General features: G+C 40.4%; 1 protein-coding gene across 1 annotated transcript; it reads right to left on the bottom strand.

Moving 5' to 3' along the window:
- Positions 1-4,337: 4,337 nt before the first annotated feature.
- Positions 4,338-10,829, bottom strand: LOC115606124 (alpha-1-antitrypsin-like). Its single transcript, XM_030481504.1, has 5 exons — positions 10,010-10,829; positions 8,585-9,274; positions 7,810-8,080; positions 6,947-7,094; positions 4,338-6,212 (listed from the first exon to the last, which is right to left on the bottom strand). Exons 2-5 carry the CDS (start codon positions 9,255-9,257, stop codon positions 6,006-6,008), a joined length of 1,299 nt encoding a protein of 432 aa, XP_030337364.1. The 5' UTR covers positions 9,258-9,274; positions 10,010-10,829; the 3' UTR covers positions 4,338-6,005.
- Positions 10,830-19,837: the final 9,008 nt, after the last annotated feature.

Here is a 19,837-nt window from a genome sequence, read left to right as displayed (position 1 = left end):
GCATGGGTCTGAGCCTGTGCCCCTGCAATAATTTCCTTTGATTCTCTTTCCATTGACATCACATTCTGGCTTATTTACACCAAAAGCTTTAACATCTGCTAGTTAAGTTCCAGTCAAGCCTTAGAAAGACTTGAAATCTACAATTGCATGGTGGCCTGCCCAGACAGATAAGCTAATTAGCCCCAGGGTACAGCTAGGCTGCTCTCACTTCCCTGCTTCCCTGTCTCATGGGGGCTTCAAGAAGGACCTCAGCTGTTACCTCTGCCTCTCACAACACAATGGGGACATCTTGGCCACCCTGGCAATTGCCCTCTCCCTGTCACCTGCTCTCATAGACTTCTGCCTTTTTTCAAGGAAGACCAGTGATCTTAAGACGTGACATGTTTCTTCACAGAACCTCAGAGAACACTGTTATTTTCTCACCATTTCACAAGAACAGCTATTTCCCCAGTCCTTGCTTTGCAGAGAAGTGATTCCCTTTATCACCACTGCCAAACCCAGTCCTTTTACACAGGCAAAATAAGAAACTATACCATAAATAACACAGGTAACGTGGTCTCTAATACAAGTGTTTTCTCATGTTCACACCACTTGGAAGATGTCCCCTTAGCCAAGGTGTTCTCTTCTGCTCTTTTTTCTATTGCTTGCACTCCACACAGCATAATGCAACCAGATAAGAAGTAAAAACAACCCTGGAGACTATAAATTAGCTTCTGAGGAAGGTTTCTTCCTTTTTGTCTTTTTTTCAGTGCAGGCATATAGCAGTTCAGGTGCTTTAGAACGTGTTGTGATAAAAGTTTGAGATGCATTTTTCAATTAACCCATAACAAACACTTGCAGGTCCATTTAAACCGACAAATCTCATAAGAAATGTCAAAGTCAGCTACCCAGAAGGAACGAGATATGAAGAATAGAGTGGAAAGCCAACAGCTGTGCTAGAACATGGTTTGCTTATGGAGCCACCCATTTCTGATGAACAGTGTAACCCTTCTTGTTTTCCAGCCCTTTTCCCCAGACTGAAATTGTTTATGACTGAAATTGTTTCTGACTTATGAAATTGTTTCTGGTTTATGGCAATCATAGATTTCTGGATGTTGAAGCATGTGGCTATTCCTGGAAAGCTGAAGTAGGAAGAGCTAGTGAGATGTTCTGACAGTTCTATACCTTCAACTTCTGAGGCCATAATCTAGAAGCAGTTCTCAGAAATCAAACAGGTCTTCAGGAAAAGCATCCTGTGAACCTTTATCTGGAAGAAAGCTGCAGCCAAAGTCTGGAACCAGGTAAACTTCAGCATGCACAAGAGGGAAGATTCAAACAAGAAAGTAAAGGAGTAAAAAGCATCAATACTTCTAGTGATTGACTTGCCTGTGTTGTATCTACATCTAATTATAATAATACTGTCCTGTCTTCATATGTATTTTCCTAATAGGAAAGAAATTTCAAGCTAGATGTAAGACAGAAGTGACCAAACCATATTTTGTTTGAAGAAGAAAAATACAACTCTTTGCCAAGACTTTGCAGGAATCAAATAACCACAGACCTTCCATTCTTCCCCACAGATATTTTTTCTCCTAGCCAAATTACAGAGCACAAGCCAGGAATCTAATATAGAGAAGAACTACTGAGTTAACGTTATGGATCTCCGTTTAAAAGGCTTGGAAATTTTTGTGTGAAGTGCATTCGTTTTGGTCTGGTTTTTGCAGTCTCTTAGCAGCCAGTGGTATGATTGAACAGACCCCCTTCCAGAAAACATTTTCTAGATCCTTTCCAACAATGAAACTGTTGATGATTTCAGACCCGCCATTCTGAGCCCATACCTCACATAAGCGATTACATTGGTGGTAACTCCATCTGACATATGCCAGGGATATTCATGAAGTATTTGGGGTTACCAAGGCTCTGTGTAGGCTGCAGGAAAGCACTGCCTTAAGCAATACATCTTTCACAAGGGCTTCCTGAACCTAGATATTAGTGTGACTAGCATGCAATGGACACCGTCTGTGTGGATCTCAGCCACAGCACCTTCATAGCTGCCAAGTTACTGGTGGCCATAGAAGCCAGGTTTTTAGCCATGAGTAATCACCAAGTTCTTCAAGAGCTGAGAAATTCACATACTATTGCCCAGAAATATCTGTTAATTACTAATTGTGTGAGAATTGCTAGACAGTTTGGATACATAATGAAATACATGATATCTGATTTTCAGAAATCAGATACCCCCAAGTCATGGATATGTGACATGAATGGCACTATTTTCCCATGGGATAACTATTTTCCAATTAATGGAATGTGCTGATCAATGATGAACACCAGGAAAAGCATGCTGTCATTAAGGAGACACTCTTACCTCACCGTCCCTGAAATATCATGGTATCAATCCCCACCAGAACTCTATAAACCTTCCTAACATTTTCTTTGTCATTATGTCCTAAAAGTGACATGCAGAAAGAACAATATCATGCAGTACAAGAACATAATAGGTTATTCAGTATCAAGACAATGCTAACAGGATGTGGCTATTTACTTGTTATATATTAGAAAACAAATAAAAAGGAAGTGATCCTGTCCCTCTACTCTGTTCTCGTGAGACCTCACTTGGAGTACTGTGTGCACTTCTGGTGTCCTCAACATAAAAAGGACATGGAGCTGTTGGAGCAAGCCCAGAGGAGGGCCACGAGGATGATAAGGGGGCTGGAGCACCTCCAGTATGAAGACAGGCTGAGAAAGTTGGGGCTGTTCAGCCTGGAGAAGAGAAGGCTGAGTGGAGACCTCATAGCAGCTTTCCAGTATATGAAGGGGGCCTACAAGGATGCTGGGGAGGGACTCTTAATCAGGGACTGTAGTGATAGGACAAGGGGTAATGGGTTCAAACTTAAACAGGGGAAGTTTAGGTTAGATATACGGAAGAAGTTCTTTACTGTGAGGGTGGTGAGGCACTGGAATGGGTTGCCCAAGGAAGTTGTGGATGGTCCATCCCTGGCGGTGTTCAAGGCCAGGTTGGACAAAGCCTTGGGCAACATGGTTTAGTGCGATGTGTCCCTGCCCATTGCAAGGGGGTTGGAACTAGATGATCTTAAGGTCCTGTCGTGGTTTGAGCCCAGCCGGTAACTCAGAACCACACAGCCGCTCGCTCACTCCCCCCCCCCACTTCTTCCTCCCCCCGCTCCCGGAGGGATGGGGAGGAGAATGGGAAGAATGTAACTCCCACGGGTTGAGATAAGAGCAGTCCCGCAACTAAGGTATAACACAAAACCACTACTGCTACCACCAATGATAATAACGATTAGTGAAATAACAAGGGGAGAGGATACAATTGCTCACCACCCGCCGACCGATACCCAGCCCGACCCGAGCAGTGATCAGGGCCTTCCGGGTAACTCCCCCCGGTTTATATACTGGGCATGACGTGCTGTGGTATGGAATACCCCTTTGGCTAGTTTGGGTCAGGTGTCCTGTCTCTGCTTCCTCCCGGCTTCCCCTCCTCCCTGGCAAAGCATGAGACTGAGAAAGTCCTTGGTTGGAATAAACATTACTTAGCAACAACTAAAAACATCGGTGTTATCAGCGTTGTTCCCAGGCTGAAAGTTAAAAAACACAGCACTGCACCAGCTACTAAGCAGGAGAAAAATGACTGCTATAGCTGAACCCAGGACAGGTCCTTTCCAATCCTAACTATTCTATGATTCTATGATCTAAATTATGGTATGATCCTATGATATCTCCTGTTTGATGAGAAACACTGTCCTGCACAAACCATGACTGGACTGGATTTGCGATAACCTTAAGGCTGACAGTTTTGGACTGTTGTGCAATCCTTCTGTACTTGTTATTTACCACGCAAATTTGCTGCGCACTTCTAGTGATGCAGCAAATCAGGACATTCCCTGATTTTAGTCAAAATAGAAAGAAAACCAAGGCAAGACACATGTATATGGTTCCTACTTCCACTTGAAGATGATTCCCTACCAACGTGATATTTTTTATTTATCCAGTTTTTAAATCAGCTTGTTTTTTCTCCACCTACTTTCAAATTAATTAAGCAACAAGGTTACCTCTCAGTGAGATCTGATTGGCAAAATGTCATTTAGTTTTGGTTTGGGGTTTTTTTCCTACTAACAAATGGAGACTATTGATCTGAGGTCCATGAGGTACAACAAACACAAAGTCTTTTGGTATTTGCCTACAGAGTTGTTTGTCATTTCAAAGCTGGACTTTGGCACACTGTCCTGAATTAGCCCTGAGATTTGCCAAAAATTTTTAAATTATTTTCTGTAGAATCTGTTTATCTATATTACACTAAGACCAAGCCCTTTTATGTTTAGAGGTATGAAGACAGCTGTTTTTTACTAAATATTGAACAGATTAAACACAGTTATGATTAAGAAACTTTTGTTAATAATTTACTTGATTCTGAGGAGGCCTTTCAGAGTGAATGTGAAGCGTTACATGGCTGGCAGAAAGATGTAGAAAGGTTCTTATGTTCCTTATTAGTATACTTACAGCTACAATTTACTAATGTTGATATCAATAATTTAATTTCAAAAAAAGTAAAGATCCCCAAACAAATCAAAATAATTATATTTTAGAAATATTCACCATAACTTTTAAGTTATATTTTTCACAGATATTTTAAGACACTAAAGTCTAAAAAGTTGCCATTTATGTTTCAGTTTTTTCCTACCAGTTTGAGATATCCTATTGCAAAATATTTTACCAATCTGTAATTTAAGCACTTTCATTGGCTTTCTATATTTAATGAGACATGTTGATTTAAAAAAATTAAAGAAAAAAATACAATATTTACTGACTGATTTGTGTTTCTTTCCTTTCACAACTATACAACTATCTAATGTAGCTGGTATGTTAAAATCCTCTCAGTTGTCTCACTATAAAACAACATAATAGCAATAAGTTAGACTCAAGAAACCTTAAAAGTGAAAAGGTACAAATGTCAATTCACAGTATATTTTTACTCCATACCAGCAATCCACTCCTACCATTTAGGAAGTTGACTTCTCAAATCTTACCTGCAATATCTATGCGTGTCTATGGTAGTTTAAAGCATGTTAACAGTCCCTAGGAAAGCTCTGCTGTTCCTCCTGAGGAAATACAAACTCTATAGAGTTAAAATTTTTTATTCCTCCTCTTTTCTACTGCAGTCTGACATGTCTAGCTGGAAAGTGTAATAGTGGCATCAGTAGGAGAAAAGAGAAATGACAGTGACAATAAATCCATAAAAAGGAAACTGGTGCTATGCCAGGTACTGGTCCACCATACTTTTATCTCTGCATTGGCAATAATAGCTATATTAGCAGAAAAAAACAGAGTCTTTTTGCTGCCGTGGCTTCCTTCCTTAGTAAAATAAATATTATTCGTAAAGCAAAAACAATGTTCTTGTCTTCATGAGGAGGGCTTCCTCCGAGGAGGAAAATGGGAGGCGAGCTAAACCAGCCGCAATCATCAACCCTTTAAGTTCGTGTGTCTTCCAGTGTCCCAGTCACTGATCCTGCAGCTTCACACCATACTTGGTTAAAAACCAAATAAATTAATGGAAATCCACTTCAATATTAAGGGAATCTGTATTTAACACTAGTCATCAAATGTTAGTGTATTAAACAGACAAGGTTTATACCTTACACCTTCTTGTCCCTGATTCCGTTTGCCTGATGTCCAGTACACACACCATGAGTGTACAGCAGTAGCTACATCATCCAAAGACTTTGAACCATCTCAAATACCCCACAGGAGCATGTCAGGAAGAGATTTTTAAAAATCTGGTGAAAAGTGACTTGTCACTGCAAGCTATCCCCAGCTATAGACTGGCGGAAGTACCAGTGACTTCTGGACAAGGAAAAATAGGGTTTGTTTTTTAAGGGATTAATAATGTATATAAGGATAATGGGTGAAAGATGAGCACTAGTACATAGTGGTGTGCATGCACAGATGTTTCCCTGGATCACAGGAATTTAGCCAGCAATGTGCATAAGCGCATGCTCTCTAGTCAGTCAGTGATTTTTCAGAGGGTTTATGATTTTCCCTATGAAGAGGATGGTGCGGGTGTATTTATCCAGAATCATCAGGAGAAAGGGCCTGTTGAATCTGATTCTAGGTGGATGAGGAAAATCACCAGATCTCCAGGTAATCTCCTTAACCGTGGCTCCAGCTGCTTCAGTGCCATTCTCGTGAACATTGAATATGGCTCTGTGGATCACCTGCAAAGACACAAAGTGAAACAGCCTCCACATGACAACCTGGCGAGAAAAGAGCAGCCTGCCACCCTCCTTGCTCTTGCCAAAGGGAGCCCTGCCTGGAACAAGACCCAGCAACACCGGCCTCTAGGAAGGTCATCACCAGCCATTCCCCTTCCCATGGCAATGCAATCAGCCATCAGACCATTCCTGCTAGCCTCCTTCACTACGTGCACAGAGAGTAACCCTCAAACAGCAGACAGCCAAAGAGTGCTCAAGATGACTGATGGCAAGAAACTCCAGTAGCAAAGAAACCTGGTAATTTAGCCTAGACTTATTTTTGTCTTTGACAGCGTCATGTATTTTTGTGAATTTACCCTATCATCTAGCTGAAAAAACTAACTTTTTTAGAGCACTAGAATGGCAGGAATAACAGCCTTTTGCCCTCTGTAGGCAGAATTAGGGGAAATTTTACCAAAGATAGTGTGCTACCTCTGGATAATTTTCTTTAGTAGTTAAAAGAACACTAATTATATATATGCCTTCTTCCTTGTCCTCCAACCGTGTATGTATAACCTTGTAAGCATGTTTGGCTTCAGATTTAGGAAACATAGGGAATGCTTTTCCTCCAGTCAGGCAGCTGTTGATGATTGAGAGATGTTTCAGAGAGACGGGGATAAGCTTTTAATGGGATATTAATGTCAGGTTCCTTGGAATAGACAAATCCTGTGGTCACTGTGTTTCATGTCCTGACTTACTTTTGCAACCATTAGTCCAGGCTCCTCAGTAATCCCTGACAGATCAGCTTGTTCAGTGAACAGATCAATCATCCCCACTTGTTTGACTATCCTTTTCACATCATATGTACCAGAAATACAAAGTTTTGGAATGTGCAGATGTATTTTCCTGCAAAAAATCACACAAATAGGGACAAGTTGTCATCTAGGTAACACTCCTCAATGGCTTCAGTATAATGACACTTCACATTTATTTTTCCAAATGTTGGAAGTCTGCTCTCAGGGTTCAGGTAGCACTTCTGATCAGGTTAGCTATCTAATGGGGAGGGTTGGAGCAGAATGCGCCCATGTTATGCTCTGCCTCCACAGTGGGGTGAACACTACACAACTGTACCAACTCTGGCAAGCAGATCTACTACTGCTAGGTATCAGGATTTTTTCAAGAAATCATAGCTAGTTGTCCCAAGGTTTTTTGAATATACACCAGAGCTTGGGCCACCACAGAAGCAGCTGCAGTAATGGCGAATGAGTAAAATTTCTGCTTTTACATACAATGCCCTCAGCACCTGAACCCCCAATAGCTACTCCATTGTAGTTTCACAATGCCCATATGAAACAAGGGCCTGCTATCCTCATCATGGTGCCAAGCAACTTCTGGTTGAGGCAGGAACTTAACCCAAGATGGATCACAAGTTCAATGCCCTATATGCTCACTACCCACAGTTCTTTTTCACTTTCCTACTAAGAAAGAAATCCTGCACAGAGACGTACCATTAAGTGACCAGAGTTCAGCAGAATAACGTGGCCTTTGATGTTTTGTCTTGGTGAGATAAACTCTGCTAATCTATAATATGGTCACCTCTCACCTCAGCAAAAACACTCACCTGTCTCGGATTAACTTTCCCCATTTAGATACAGTCCTTTTCAAGAGAGCATCTTCCACTTGTTTCATCTTCCCTTTGTCAGGCAAAACAAATAATGCTGCAGCATTTCCATTGTAAGGTATCTGAACCAGCCAACAGGACAGTTCTTCGTCAAAGTAAGTTCTGTAGTAACCCTTTCGATACATCATGTCAACTTTTACAGATGTTTCCTGATCCACAAAAAAATCCTCTTGTTTTGTATATGAAGTACTGAAGGGTTTCTCCCACTGGGCTTATGACAAAAAGAAAAACAATTCAGTGGAATACAAAGAGGAATGGTCATGGTGAATAAAACAGGATCTAGTCCCACAGCCTTCCTTTAATTAGAGCAAATATCTTTTTCAAGCTACTGCATCCCCAGGCGTTACAGCAATGCAGCCCTTTTGGTTCCTATTTCAGGTGCTTAAAGACAATTACAGAAAAATAATATTGAAAGCACCATCTTTCAATAGAGCATGAGTCTGTAAACACATTAAAGAATTTACCAAACTCAACAAAGATAATTGTTTAAAAAAACCCCAAAACCCACTAGTTTTTCATTCAATCAGGTGAGGACACATTCATACTGACAAGAAATATACGTGGTTTTATAGCAACATGCAGCATTTTCCAGCTACTGAACATGTTTTTTTCCATTTAAAATACTTAATCTACAGTTTCTTTCTCTTGTTTTCATTCCCTGTAATAATCAGTAAGCATTAAAGTTATAACCTTCACATGCTTTGATATTTCTTACCTTTAAAGAAGACATAGTTAACAAGAACCACTGTGGTGAAAGGATCAAGATTTTCCACTAGTTTAGCAATTCTTCCATGTGTCTTTTCCTCAATATAACTGTTGATCTGATTCTCTGCACCAGAGGAATTGTTAAAGTCAGTAGAAAAGACTTCAGATTCATAAAAGCTTTTGACATCATCCAGGAACTTCTGTAGTGGTTTTAGTGTCTTTTCTATAAAAAGGGCATTGCCCAGGCTCAGCTGGAGTTCACTGTCTGAGCGGTTCAGCATGTGGAGGAGTTGGCTAAAACCTTCATGTATTTCCTGTTCCTGAGTCTTTTCCAGGTTAAAGGCAAGCCCTTCCAGAATCTGCGTGAGTGTTGCTGACTTGGCACCAAGTGCCAGCATTGCAAAGGAAGCAGAAATGCTTATGGGTGAAAAGAAAATATTTTGATCAGTTGCTTCAGATGCAATCAGTTTGTAAAATGAAAACGCAAAGTCAGCATTGCTGGAAACTAGTTTGCCAAAAGTTTTGTTCTTAACTGGGTAAACTCCTTCCCCACGAGAACTGAGTCCTGGGTAATATGTCCCTTTAGGATCATCCTGCTTAATGGGGTAGCGAGGATGCTGATGACACTGGGCAACAGTATACAAACCAGCCAGCAATAAACACAAGGAGAAGGTGGGCTTCATTTTCCTTTTAACTGTTTCTGGAAAAGAGACAAACATAGAAACATGGCATGGAAATTAATTTATTCATTCTGTGTGTCCAGCCAAGTAAAATGAGGCTCTCAGAACATATCTGTTCTCTAAAATCCCACACTTTTATATTTCACATTCCTAATACACGCCAGTGATCCCCAGAAAAAATATGCCTCCTGATACACTACTTGTATAACCAAGTACTCTCTCAAAAGCAGTCATTTAGATTATATTGACTTTTAAAAAATAGGGTAGGACTGAATTTTTAAAAATTTGCAAATAACTGGAAGATTATAACCTTTTCCCCAGAGTAAGCGGAGGAAGTTGGTTTTTCACTCAGTGTTGTAGGATGGCTACCGCAGCCCCGTTAGTCTTCCTCGATTCATCAAATAATGAGAGAATTAAATGTGTGTTAAACAAAAACGTGGTATAAACACATATCTTACTGTCGAGGACCAAAATTTCAAAGTACTTACAGTTCCTTAAAAGATAAAATATTGGATCACTGTGGTAGCAAAGTCTATAGGCATCTTTATTGTTTCCAAAACAAATCTTTATGTAATTATGTGATGTATCTCCTTCACTACCAGCCAGTTTTTGCTGGCTTTTGGCATGTTTTGGTTTTTTGCATATGAAGTATATCTCTTTGTTTACATATAAAAAGTGTCCTTCCCATGCAACAGCATAATTCCCCCCACATGTAATGTGCAAACAGTCCAAGGGCAAACTAAAAGGGTACTTACACTGCTACAAAAAGGATCTTGCTGTGCCCATCTGGTCTTGTCTGTTCTTTCTTCTCTTCAGTACCATTGAACAGGATTAAGCAAAGCACCCCAGGTAATCATTAATTAGTTCAAATAAAAATTGCCAGAGAGGATGCACAACAAGCAGTAATGACACTAGATACTCTGGACAGTTTGTCCAACCCAGCCACAAGCTAACAGTGCTGGGTGTTGGGCTGCAGATGAGAGGGAGCAGAACAGGAGCTGTATCTCCTCCATAGTTGTAACCTCTCTGTCAGGATTTCAAAAGAAGGTTTGGATTTAGAAATCTTCTACTTTATACCTACCAAGTCACAATTTTTGGTACCACATTTAGTGGTTTTGGGTCTTTTTTTAAGAGGAGCAGACTATATGTGATTGGTGAACAGTCTCTAGGTTTCTTTAGAGACTATCATGTGAGATTACCACTCTAGTGAGACATTTCCAGTCAATAGAGCTATTCACTCATTGCTGTTGGCCATCACTCATGGCTGAGTATTTAGGGAATTGGTGAAGAGTTTTCCCATGGCTTTTTACAAAATACACAAACACCACTGCTAAGAAACCACACTTACATTGGTCAGTTCCAGAGACTGGCTGCAAAGAGAGACATGTGGTCAGTGAATGTCTTGTTTCCTCAGATTAGTCTTCTGTATCATATGCAACTGAAAGGGACCCCAGCAGCACACAGACCAGGCTGCCAATCCACCATTCAGCCAGTGCTAAAGCAGACATGCTGGCATCACTGGATGAATATTCAGGGTTGAATGTCATGTATGCACAGATTACTCAAGGACAAACTACGGCAGGAAATGAATTTTTTAACAGATCTGGTTGCCGCTACAGTACTCCTCTCCATCGTGTAGGGTGGTTTTCTCATTCCACTTAGCAGTTACAGTACCATTCCCAAAATGTAGGTGTGAAATATGCAATCTCCATCCCGTTGATTTCACTTTGTTGGAATAACCAAAGAGGCTGATGGCAACCAGCAGATTTTGAAGTAAGAGTAGTATCCATAATCTGTAAATCACTGAACCATTACCCAGTAACTGCAAGTGGATTACGAACTGTCGAAAAGTAGCCACCAATGCATGTGGCCGCTGGACTATTATAGCTTATAAACCAGTGGATAAGATTTACAAGATCAAAAACAGGAACTTGAGTATTTTCAGTTCAGCAAGCTCTGTGAACTCATACCAATAATCCTAAATCTTCATTAATAGAGATCAGATTGTTTATTAGCAGTGAGGCAGAAAGGAGATAAATGGAAGGATGGCCTGAAGGATGACTCATTTTTGATTGGGCATGCATGCAAGCACACAAATACTAATACAGATTTCTTAGCTCATACTGGCACTGCAATAACGTAGAGATTTTCAACCTATGGTCCAAGTTCAGGACCTGTAGGGGAAGTCTGAAAGGCAATCAAGAAACACAAGCCAGCATACATCTCCTTGCATTCCTTCCTTCCACCACTGCATTTGTCCTTGGAGCACCAAAACAAAGCTGTCCCTGTAACACTGCATGCTGTTGAGAGTCACAGTTCAAGGAGGATCTATAAACTTTGTATGCAGTTGATATTTACCCATACGTAAATTTCCATGAAGAAAAAGGTCATTGGGAAGGCACTGCAACTGACAGGGAATATTCAAGACCTGCTGGAAATGCTCCCCTGCCATAACCAAAGCTGCAGAGAAGAAATGGTTGCAGCTCTGAGGATTAAGCAACCATCTTGCAGAGTGGAAGAAGGGAAGTTGGATGGGTAAGTTGGATGAAAGCTGGTGGGTAAGTGCCTGTAGAAGAAAATGAGGAGGAAAGAGAGGGCAGACGCTAGTAGAAGACAGAAACAAATGAGCCATTAGAATGTATCCAGCCCCAGAAGAGCGACACGAGACCTGAGTGTCTCTACAACTGTGTCATTAAATCACTGGCAAAACATGTCATGCCTATTCCCATTATAACAAGCATTTTTATTACAGCAGGGCTGGACAATATTAATTCTGGTATTTCCTAAAGACTGAACATTTCGCTTCACAACCACAATACTCTGATAATATCCTTCTTTGGGATATAATATACAACGTTTTACCCTCAGTCTCAATCTGTTACCAGAACCTTACACTCACAATGAAATGCTTTAGTATATCTTACCTTCAAAGAAAAACATAGATATAGAATGGTAGAATCATAGAATAGTTAGGATTGGAAAGGACCTTAAGATCATCTAGTTCCAACCCCCCTGCAATGGGCAGGGGCACATCGCACTAAACCATGTTGCCCAAGGCTCTGTCCAACCTGGCCTTGAACACCGCCAGGGATGGACCATCCACAACTTCCTTGGGCAACCCATTCCAGTGCCTCACCACCCTCACAGTAAAGAACTTCTTCCGTATTTCTAACCTAAACTTCCCCTGTTTAAGTTTGAACCCATTACCCCTTGTCCTATCACTACAGTCCCTGATTAAGAGTCCCTCCCCAGCATCCTTGTAGGCCCCCTTCATATACTGGAAAGCTGCTATGAGGTCTCCACTCAGCCTTCTCTTCTCCAGGCTGAACAGCCCCAACTTTCTCAGCCTGTCTTCATACTGGAGGTGCTCCAGCCCCCTTATCATCCTCGTGGCCCTCCTCTGGGCTTGCTCCAACAGCTCCATGTCCTTTTTATGTTGAGGACACCAGAAGTGCACACAGTACTCCAAGTGAGGTCTCACGAGAACAGAGTAGAGGGACAGGATCACCTCCTCCAACCTGTTGGTCACACTCCTTTTGATGCAGCCCAGGATACGATTGGCTTTCTGGGCTGTGAGCACACACTGCTGGTTTATGTTCTGTTTCTCATCAACCAACACCCCCAAGTCCTTCTCCGCAGGGCTGCTCTGAATCTTGTCTCCACCCAACCTGTAGCTGTGCCTGGGATTGCCCCGACCCAGGTGTAGGACCTTGCAGTTGGCTTGGTTGAACTTCACGAGGTTGGCATCAGCCCACCACACAAGCATGTAAAAGTCCCTTTGGATGGCATCCCTTCCCTCCAGCGATATACATAACCTCTGCTGAGAATCAAAGTTCTTTCTACTTTACTAGCAATTACTTGTTATTTTCTTCACTCTCTAACCAAAAGTATATTTATCAGCCTCAGAGATTCTGGAAGTGGAACTGTTTCAAGCTACCTTCCTATGCTGTCTAAAACCATATAAGGAGGAAATTTTTATGTTGCTTGCAATAGCAAGAACACGTTTATTTCTGTCTGTATCTTGGAGAGTCTTATGGGACTATGACTTACAGCTTTACTACATCACAAGATAGCAGTTCAGTGATGTTGTGTTGCCCAGGAAGTAGCTAATCCACCAAGAGGACTTCCTTTTCCAGGTTCCATTATGCCAAAGAAAAATATGTATATAAAAGATAATACACATAATTCCTTCCTTACCCTCAAAACCAGCAAATGCGTATTCTTTTCTGTTTTCTGGGGTTTCTTGCTTTTACAGCCTTACGTTTTGTTTCCTTTTGTAATACAGTTTTCTACTTTGCCAAGGTATCAGAGGGAGAGAATACATAAATAAAAAATCCCCCACTAACAAAAAATTTCAGCGCACTGGAAAAATGGAACACGCTTTCTCAGCAATGTTAAACTTTAGTTTTTTAATATTGACAATTAGTATACATTTTTGTAGAATGACATCAACTGGTCATATTAACAGTAAGTTCTAAAGGACTGTAATGATTCAACCCCAGCCGGGAACCAAGCCCCACACAGCTGCTCATTCACTCCCCCAGGTGAGGAAGGGAAGAGAATCAGAAGATTGAAAGTGAGAAAACTCCTGGGTTGAGATAAAGACAGTTTAACAGGTAAAGCAAGAGCTGCATTTGCAAGCAAAGCAAACCAAGAAATTCATTCACTGCTTCCCATGGGCAGGCAGGTATTCAGCCATCTCCAGGAATGTGCTCCATCATGTGTTACTTGGGAAGACAAATGAATGCCATCATTCCAAATGTCCTCATCTTTCTTCTTCCCACAGCTTTATATGCTGAGCATGACACTGTATATTATGGAATATCCCTTGGGTCAGCTGTGTTCAGCTATTCCAGCTCTGTCCCCTCCAAACTGCTTGTGCACCCCTAGCTCAATTGCTGGTGGGGTGCTGTGAGAGGAAGAAAAGACCTTGACTCTGCGTAAGTCCTGCTCAACGATAACAAAAAATCTCTGCATTATCAACCGTGTTTCTGTGCATGATCATCTGTGTTTTCAGCACAAATCCAAAACATAGACCTACAGTAGCCACTATGAAGAAAATTAACAGCCAAAAACAAGGGGTGACCTAGACAACACTTCTCATTTTCCATCAACTCTAGCTTCCATTTGAACTTGCATTTTTCCATCAGGGAACCCAGACAAGCTCATTCCTTCATATAGGTTTTGCTTCATCTGTCTTCAAGAAATTAATTCTTCATGTACAACTCTTGATAATTTTATTTTAAATATAAAAATAGAGGAAAAGTGCACAAGATGTATTGTAAGTCAGAAGGATTTTGTCATGCGGATATGGCCTGCTCACGTGTTTGATTTGTTATTTACTGCTGAACCATACACAGGAGAGTGACGTATGGCAGATGTGCTTATTAAATGCAAACTTCAAAAGGAATACAATGTGAATTATGAATATAATAATTATTTTCAGACTGTACTAGTGAAGAATTTCACCATCTTCTCAGAAAAGAGCATTAACATAGATGAGAACCTCTGCCAGAAGGGAGAACTATGGTAATACATAGCAAATAGCAGTGGCCCAAGTGACACACATGCTCCTCTCTGCAAGCTCCCAAGCATTTGACTCCTGAGCAGGAGCCCCAAGCTAGGTCAGGTGTCAAACTGCCCCACATGAGATGTTCAACACCTCTGAATGGGAGCACACTGATGGGGAGCTGCATTCAGGAGTCTGAAGGCAATACTGGAAAGGGAACTGTGCCTTCTTCCCCTCAAGCTCAAACCAAGGCTATTGCCCCATGTTTGTCTCATATGGCTATATAGTCTTGCAGTAAAGCAGGGCGGGACACACCATTTTCTTTTTGAATTCAGCAGTACTAATCTTCTGTTTGCTAACCAAATGACTAGAGCACTGTATCATTTGATCCAGATACAAGACCCTCAAGCCTTACAAACTATTCTACCGGAGAGAATCAGACCCAAATCATCCACTTGGCAGAGGAATTAATTCATGTTGCAAGAGACTGATGAGAAAATGAAGGGATAGGCAATTCCCAGCCTTCCTTCTGAGGATTTTCTGCTCAAATAATATATAAAAACTACTTAGGTGAGATGTGCAGATAATTGTGTGTGAATAATTGTGTGCGTTTTCATCTATGTGCGAAAGACATTTATATACATAAGCACACACACCCCTATAGGTATTCAGAGTACTGGACAAAGATCAACTAGTCTGATGTGTTAATCTAATAAATGCAAGCAAAAGCCTGTGAGATAGGAAACTTAGGCTTCCCTCCGAGGACAATTCAAGTAGAATAAGAAACAAAGGCCCTAGGAATTGTTTTTGAATATGATACCTGATTGCACAAGTGCGCAAGTGTCATTAGTTCTAGTCATATGAGCAGTGTGTGAGTAGTTCCGCTAAAGATAATCATTATCTGTGCTAAATCAGGACCTGTGGCAATAATTAATGCATTATGATTTGAATTGAAAAAAACCTGAAGAAATGCTGTCTCAAATTAATTATAATGTTTTGATAACATAACAATAACTTCAAAAGACCTTTTAAGAGCTTTCAAGAACTATATAGTTACTAGATTGTACATGCTATTGTTTTAAAACACTTTTTGCTAAAAGGTAAAAAAAATTAGCTTTTTCCCACCCTGATATGAAGTGATGTAAAAATATTTTAAGTTTATTTACTGAGATTTTGTTGAAAAAAACCCTGAAAAAAATCACTTTCAAATGTAAATGAAAGGGAGAAAAAAAAAAGTATATTAAAAGTAAGTCAATGAAATAAGTTGATTAGGCTGTAAATACCCAGGTAGAGTGATGTGAACTCTTTCAGAGAATCTGTGATTGGAAAAGAATATGCCATTAGTTATCATGATTTTATTATTTAATTTTTAGTTAGATGTAAACTCCTTCCAGCAAGTTGTGATGAGGTAGAAACTCCTGTCTTTAGGTGATGTTGAAATACAATGATTTAGTATTCAGCTCCCTTATAGGCAAACTGTCCTATCGTCAACACATGAAATTTTCATAGTAGAAACATTCATGAACTTTCCCCCCCCAAATGGCACTCCTATTAAAAAATAAAAGACCCCTAAAACTGACTCAGAGGAAACATGGTGGCACTCACTACACTCTAATACAGACAATAAAAACCAAACTGTTCTGTAAGAAATGAAGTTGACAAAGCCTAGTTTACTAAGGATTTATGGCTTTCCTCACCACAATAACCACAGCTGTACTCCCCAGCCTCCAGGATGACTCCAACCAGGCAGGATAACAGGACTGGGGCTAGGACTAAAGCGAGGGCAGGGGCTTGGACTCCCTGACATGTGCTCATTGCTTGCTGCAGTGAAATTTAAAGCAGCTGAGTCCTGCCTGCCTTCTCCACAGCAGGGATCACAAAGCTGTATTTCGCTGATTTTCACAGCATAGCAGAATGGTTTTTCAATCTCCTACCTTTCTGTTAAGTGTGACCAAAATTTGACAATAAGCTGCAGTGTTATGGAAGGTAGCTAAGAGAAGGCTACAAACATGAAAATGTGATGTTGTTTCCTTTGGAAACCAAGTTGGTTGCTTTATTTTCTTTGTGCTTGAGGTTATATGAGTCACATTTTCTAAGTTCTCAGAGTTCATTGGACTCCATTTCTCATTAACTACCATGAATCTTTTCATCATCCTTACATTTCCTTGAGAAAAAAACCCCAACAATTTATTATATATTACCTTTTAATAATGATGTATCTCCATTTTTAGCACCATTAGCTTTTCTTGTGCATCCTCTTCAGGTGAGCTTGTAGGCAGTCCAAAACTCAGTGGAGTGATTTAGCAGTACAGGACGAATGAAGAGTAGGTTCTGTAAACATTACAACTGTTTCATAACATTTTATAACCAGACTGGATGTTCCAGATCACCATATATTTCAGTTGAGGTTCTGTCATTCATTAACAGGTACCATTGGAGGACAGAATTTAAAAATCAATTACTAAAAGCATAATGCTCCTAAATCCAAGCTTTACTGTAGTTACATTATAAAACCTACTGAAGAACTATGATAAAATTGGTTTGGGTGAATATTCAGTTAGCAAATCCAGCAAGTGTATATGAAAACATGGGATATAAAAGATATTTGCTTAGATGAAGTAATAGCGACTGGGAAAGCAAACAGGCTATACCTCTGTATGTGATCGATACTGAACAGACCAGCTCAGCAGTCCTTCAAACTTAAATTATTGTCTGATTCTGAGTGAGATTCTTTAAGTATTAAACTAGAATCCTGCAGAAGCACTTTGGAAAGGCTTTTCCAAATGTGGGCAATGAATTACAGAACTGGAAAATGATGAAATAATGCATCTTTGACCTGTTGTTCATTGTATGCTTTGGACTGAAAGTGGTTTGCTTACCAAAGAAATGCAGCTGACCTAAGTTTCCACTGCTTTACACTCAGTACAAAAACTACAGTTATGGATAGATAGCACTAAGCATTAACTTTGCCAGTGCAGAAATACATTTCTAATATAGAAGACACCTATTTATAGGTTAGATTTATCTCGTGCCAGTGCCTCTGTAATGGAAGAAGGACACAACACATTGCTTTCTGCAGCCCATAGTAGGGAGTCTGTCCATTGTACCTGAGTAAATGAAGTTTTTTCTGACCTTTCCTATTATATTAGCTCACACCTTCCCTTAATAAGAAGAGCTTGAGGTTGGCAGTGCAAGAAGTGGTTGAGAACTCAAGAACTTTTATTCAGTCTCCTTGGGGCTAAACACTCTCCACAGAAAGTGCTCTCACCCAGGTCTGCCTCGCAGGGGAAACTCTAGGACAAAAATGAAGAGCAAGTACAAGTTCCTTACCCTCCATCATCCTCACAGCTGTGTAAACACAGAACTCAATCCCTTCTTCCCTGTGTGAAAAAAAGAGCATCTACAGTCCACTGAAAGATGCACATAGGGTGAAGGAAGCCCTTTACTCTCTCCTGTAAGTTTCCATTCTCAGACTCTTCCCTACTGCCCCATCTGCCCCCAGCTAGACACCCTGCCTTCTCACCCAGGTCCTGCCATTCCTCACTCCATCGGTGATCTGGGCTTCCAGAAAGAAGAATTCCTTAGCAGCAATTACTCCTGTGAAATACACTCCTGTGTAACAGATGCAACATGAAATGGAAAAACAAAATACTGAGTGTCTACCCAGCAAGCTTATGGTTTATAGGCTGCATTGTGAGTGAAGATATGCCTTTAAAAACATGCCTTCTCAATCATCTGGAATGTATGTGTATCAGGAACACGAGGAACAAGTTCTGGGCTGGTACACCTGTGGGGCTGCAGAATCACCCTGCAGTGTTCCCCTCCACATACACTGTCTGCTGTGTGCAGAACCAGCTCTTTTAATTGGCTTCAAATCTGACTCTTACATGCTTCATGTGATGTTCTGTAGCTCTGGCATTAGATGTCGTAATGGTGAACATTGTGTCCATTAACTCAGTCTGTGCCACAAATAATTTTTGCCTCCTCTATGCCTTCTAAGTTGCCCCTTTTCCAGGCTGAAGATCTGTGACCTCAAACAGGAGCTGTTCCAGACCTTTGATTAACCTTACCACCTGTTTGTAAAGATTGTCCAGTTCTCATTTATCCTTTCCATTATTATAGGACCAAAACCACATGCTCGAATCCACCTGTGGATGATCCAGAGATTTAGACAGTGGCACAATGTTCCTATCTGGTTTGTGGTTTTTTTTCCTTTCCCAATAACTTCTAAGATTCAATTTGCCTCCTTCCCCACTACTGAGTTGATCTGTACATGAACTATCTGCCATAACACCAAACCCTTTCAAGTACAGCATTTCACCAAACCTGTGGCTAAAACTTAACGAGAAAATCAAAATGCCCACTGGCACAGTAATAGCAAGCCAGAAAGCTGCTGTTCTTTCTGGTTTCAAAATAAGACAGAATTTGTCATGTCCATTCCTTGATTTTACCAGAAGATGGTGGCACAGGGCACCTTTTCTCATAATCCCCATAACTTGAGGCTCCATACTTACAGTTCTACCTGCAGAAAACAGTGTAACAGAAACACACTAAAAGCTTGGCTTCTTGCAATGATCTTACTACTCATAACTGGTATACTGAAACAATAACATTTTACTAGCAGAATTTGCTCTACAGACTTTTATCTCTTGGTGTAAAGGATCCCTTCTTATGCAAACAACTTTTAAGGTGATAAGTTAGCTGGAGAATAAAAGTTCTCATTTTAAAATGAAGTTGCTTACACAGAGAAACCACTTGGCATTACTATTTAAATTTAAATTGATGCCTTACATTATCTTTCTGTTGCAGACATGGCCTTAAACAGGCACAAAGAAAATCCCTTATACAGATACTTTGGAGTTACAAAGTTTTGTGCTCCAAAGCTGGATAGAAAGTATTAGGGCTAAAATTTGCAAAGTGTTATAATTTGTTAGTATTTAATAGATTAATACTGTTTGCTACAGTGAAGAAGCAGAAGGCAAGTCAGCTAGCTGAATGAATATATTAAATAAAATTAAATTTATGATATGATTCCATTGCTTGTATCCATTTTCTCAAAGTCTTTGACATTGTA

The sequence above is a fragment of the Strigops habroptila genome, chromosome 4, assembly GCF_004027225.2.
Source record: "Strigops habroptila isolate Jane chromosome 4, bStrHab1.2.pri, whole genome shotgun sequence".
NCBI lineage: Eukaryota > Metazoa > Chordata > Aves > Psittaciformes > Psittacidae > Strigops > Strigops habroptila.
This window is presented reverse-complemented; position numbering and strand designations above follow the sequence as displayed.

Coding starts and splice junctions, on each gene's coding strand:
- LOC115606124 (XM_030481504.1), bottom strand. CDS start 9,257: ATGAAGCCCACCTTCTCCTTGTGTTTATTGCTGGCTGGTTTGTATACT. Junction 7,095..7,809: donor GGAAAGTTAATCCGAGACAG/GTGAGTGTTTTT, acceptor GATTTTTTGCAG/GAAAATACATCTGCACATTC. Junction 6,213..6,946: donor CTGGACTAATGGTTGCAAAA/GTAAGTCAGGAC, acceptor GTGTCTTTGCAG/GTGATCCACAGAGCCATATT.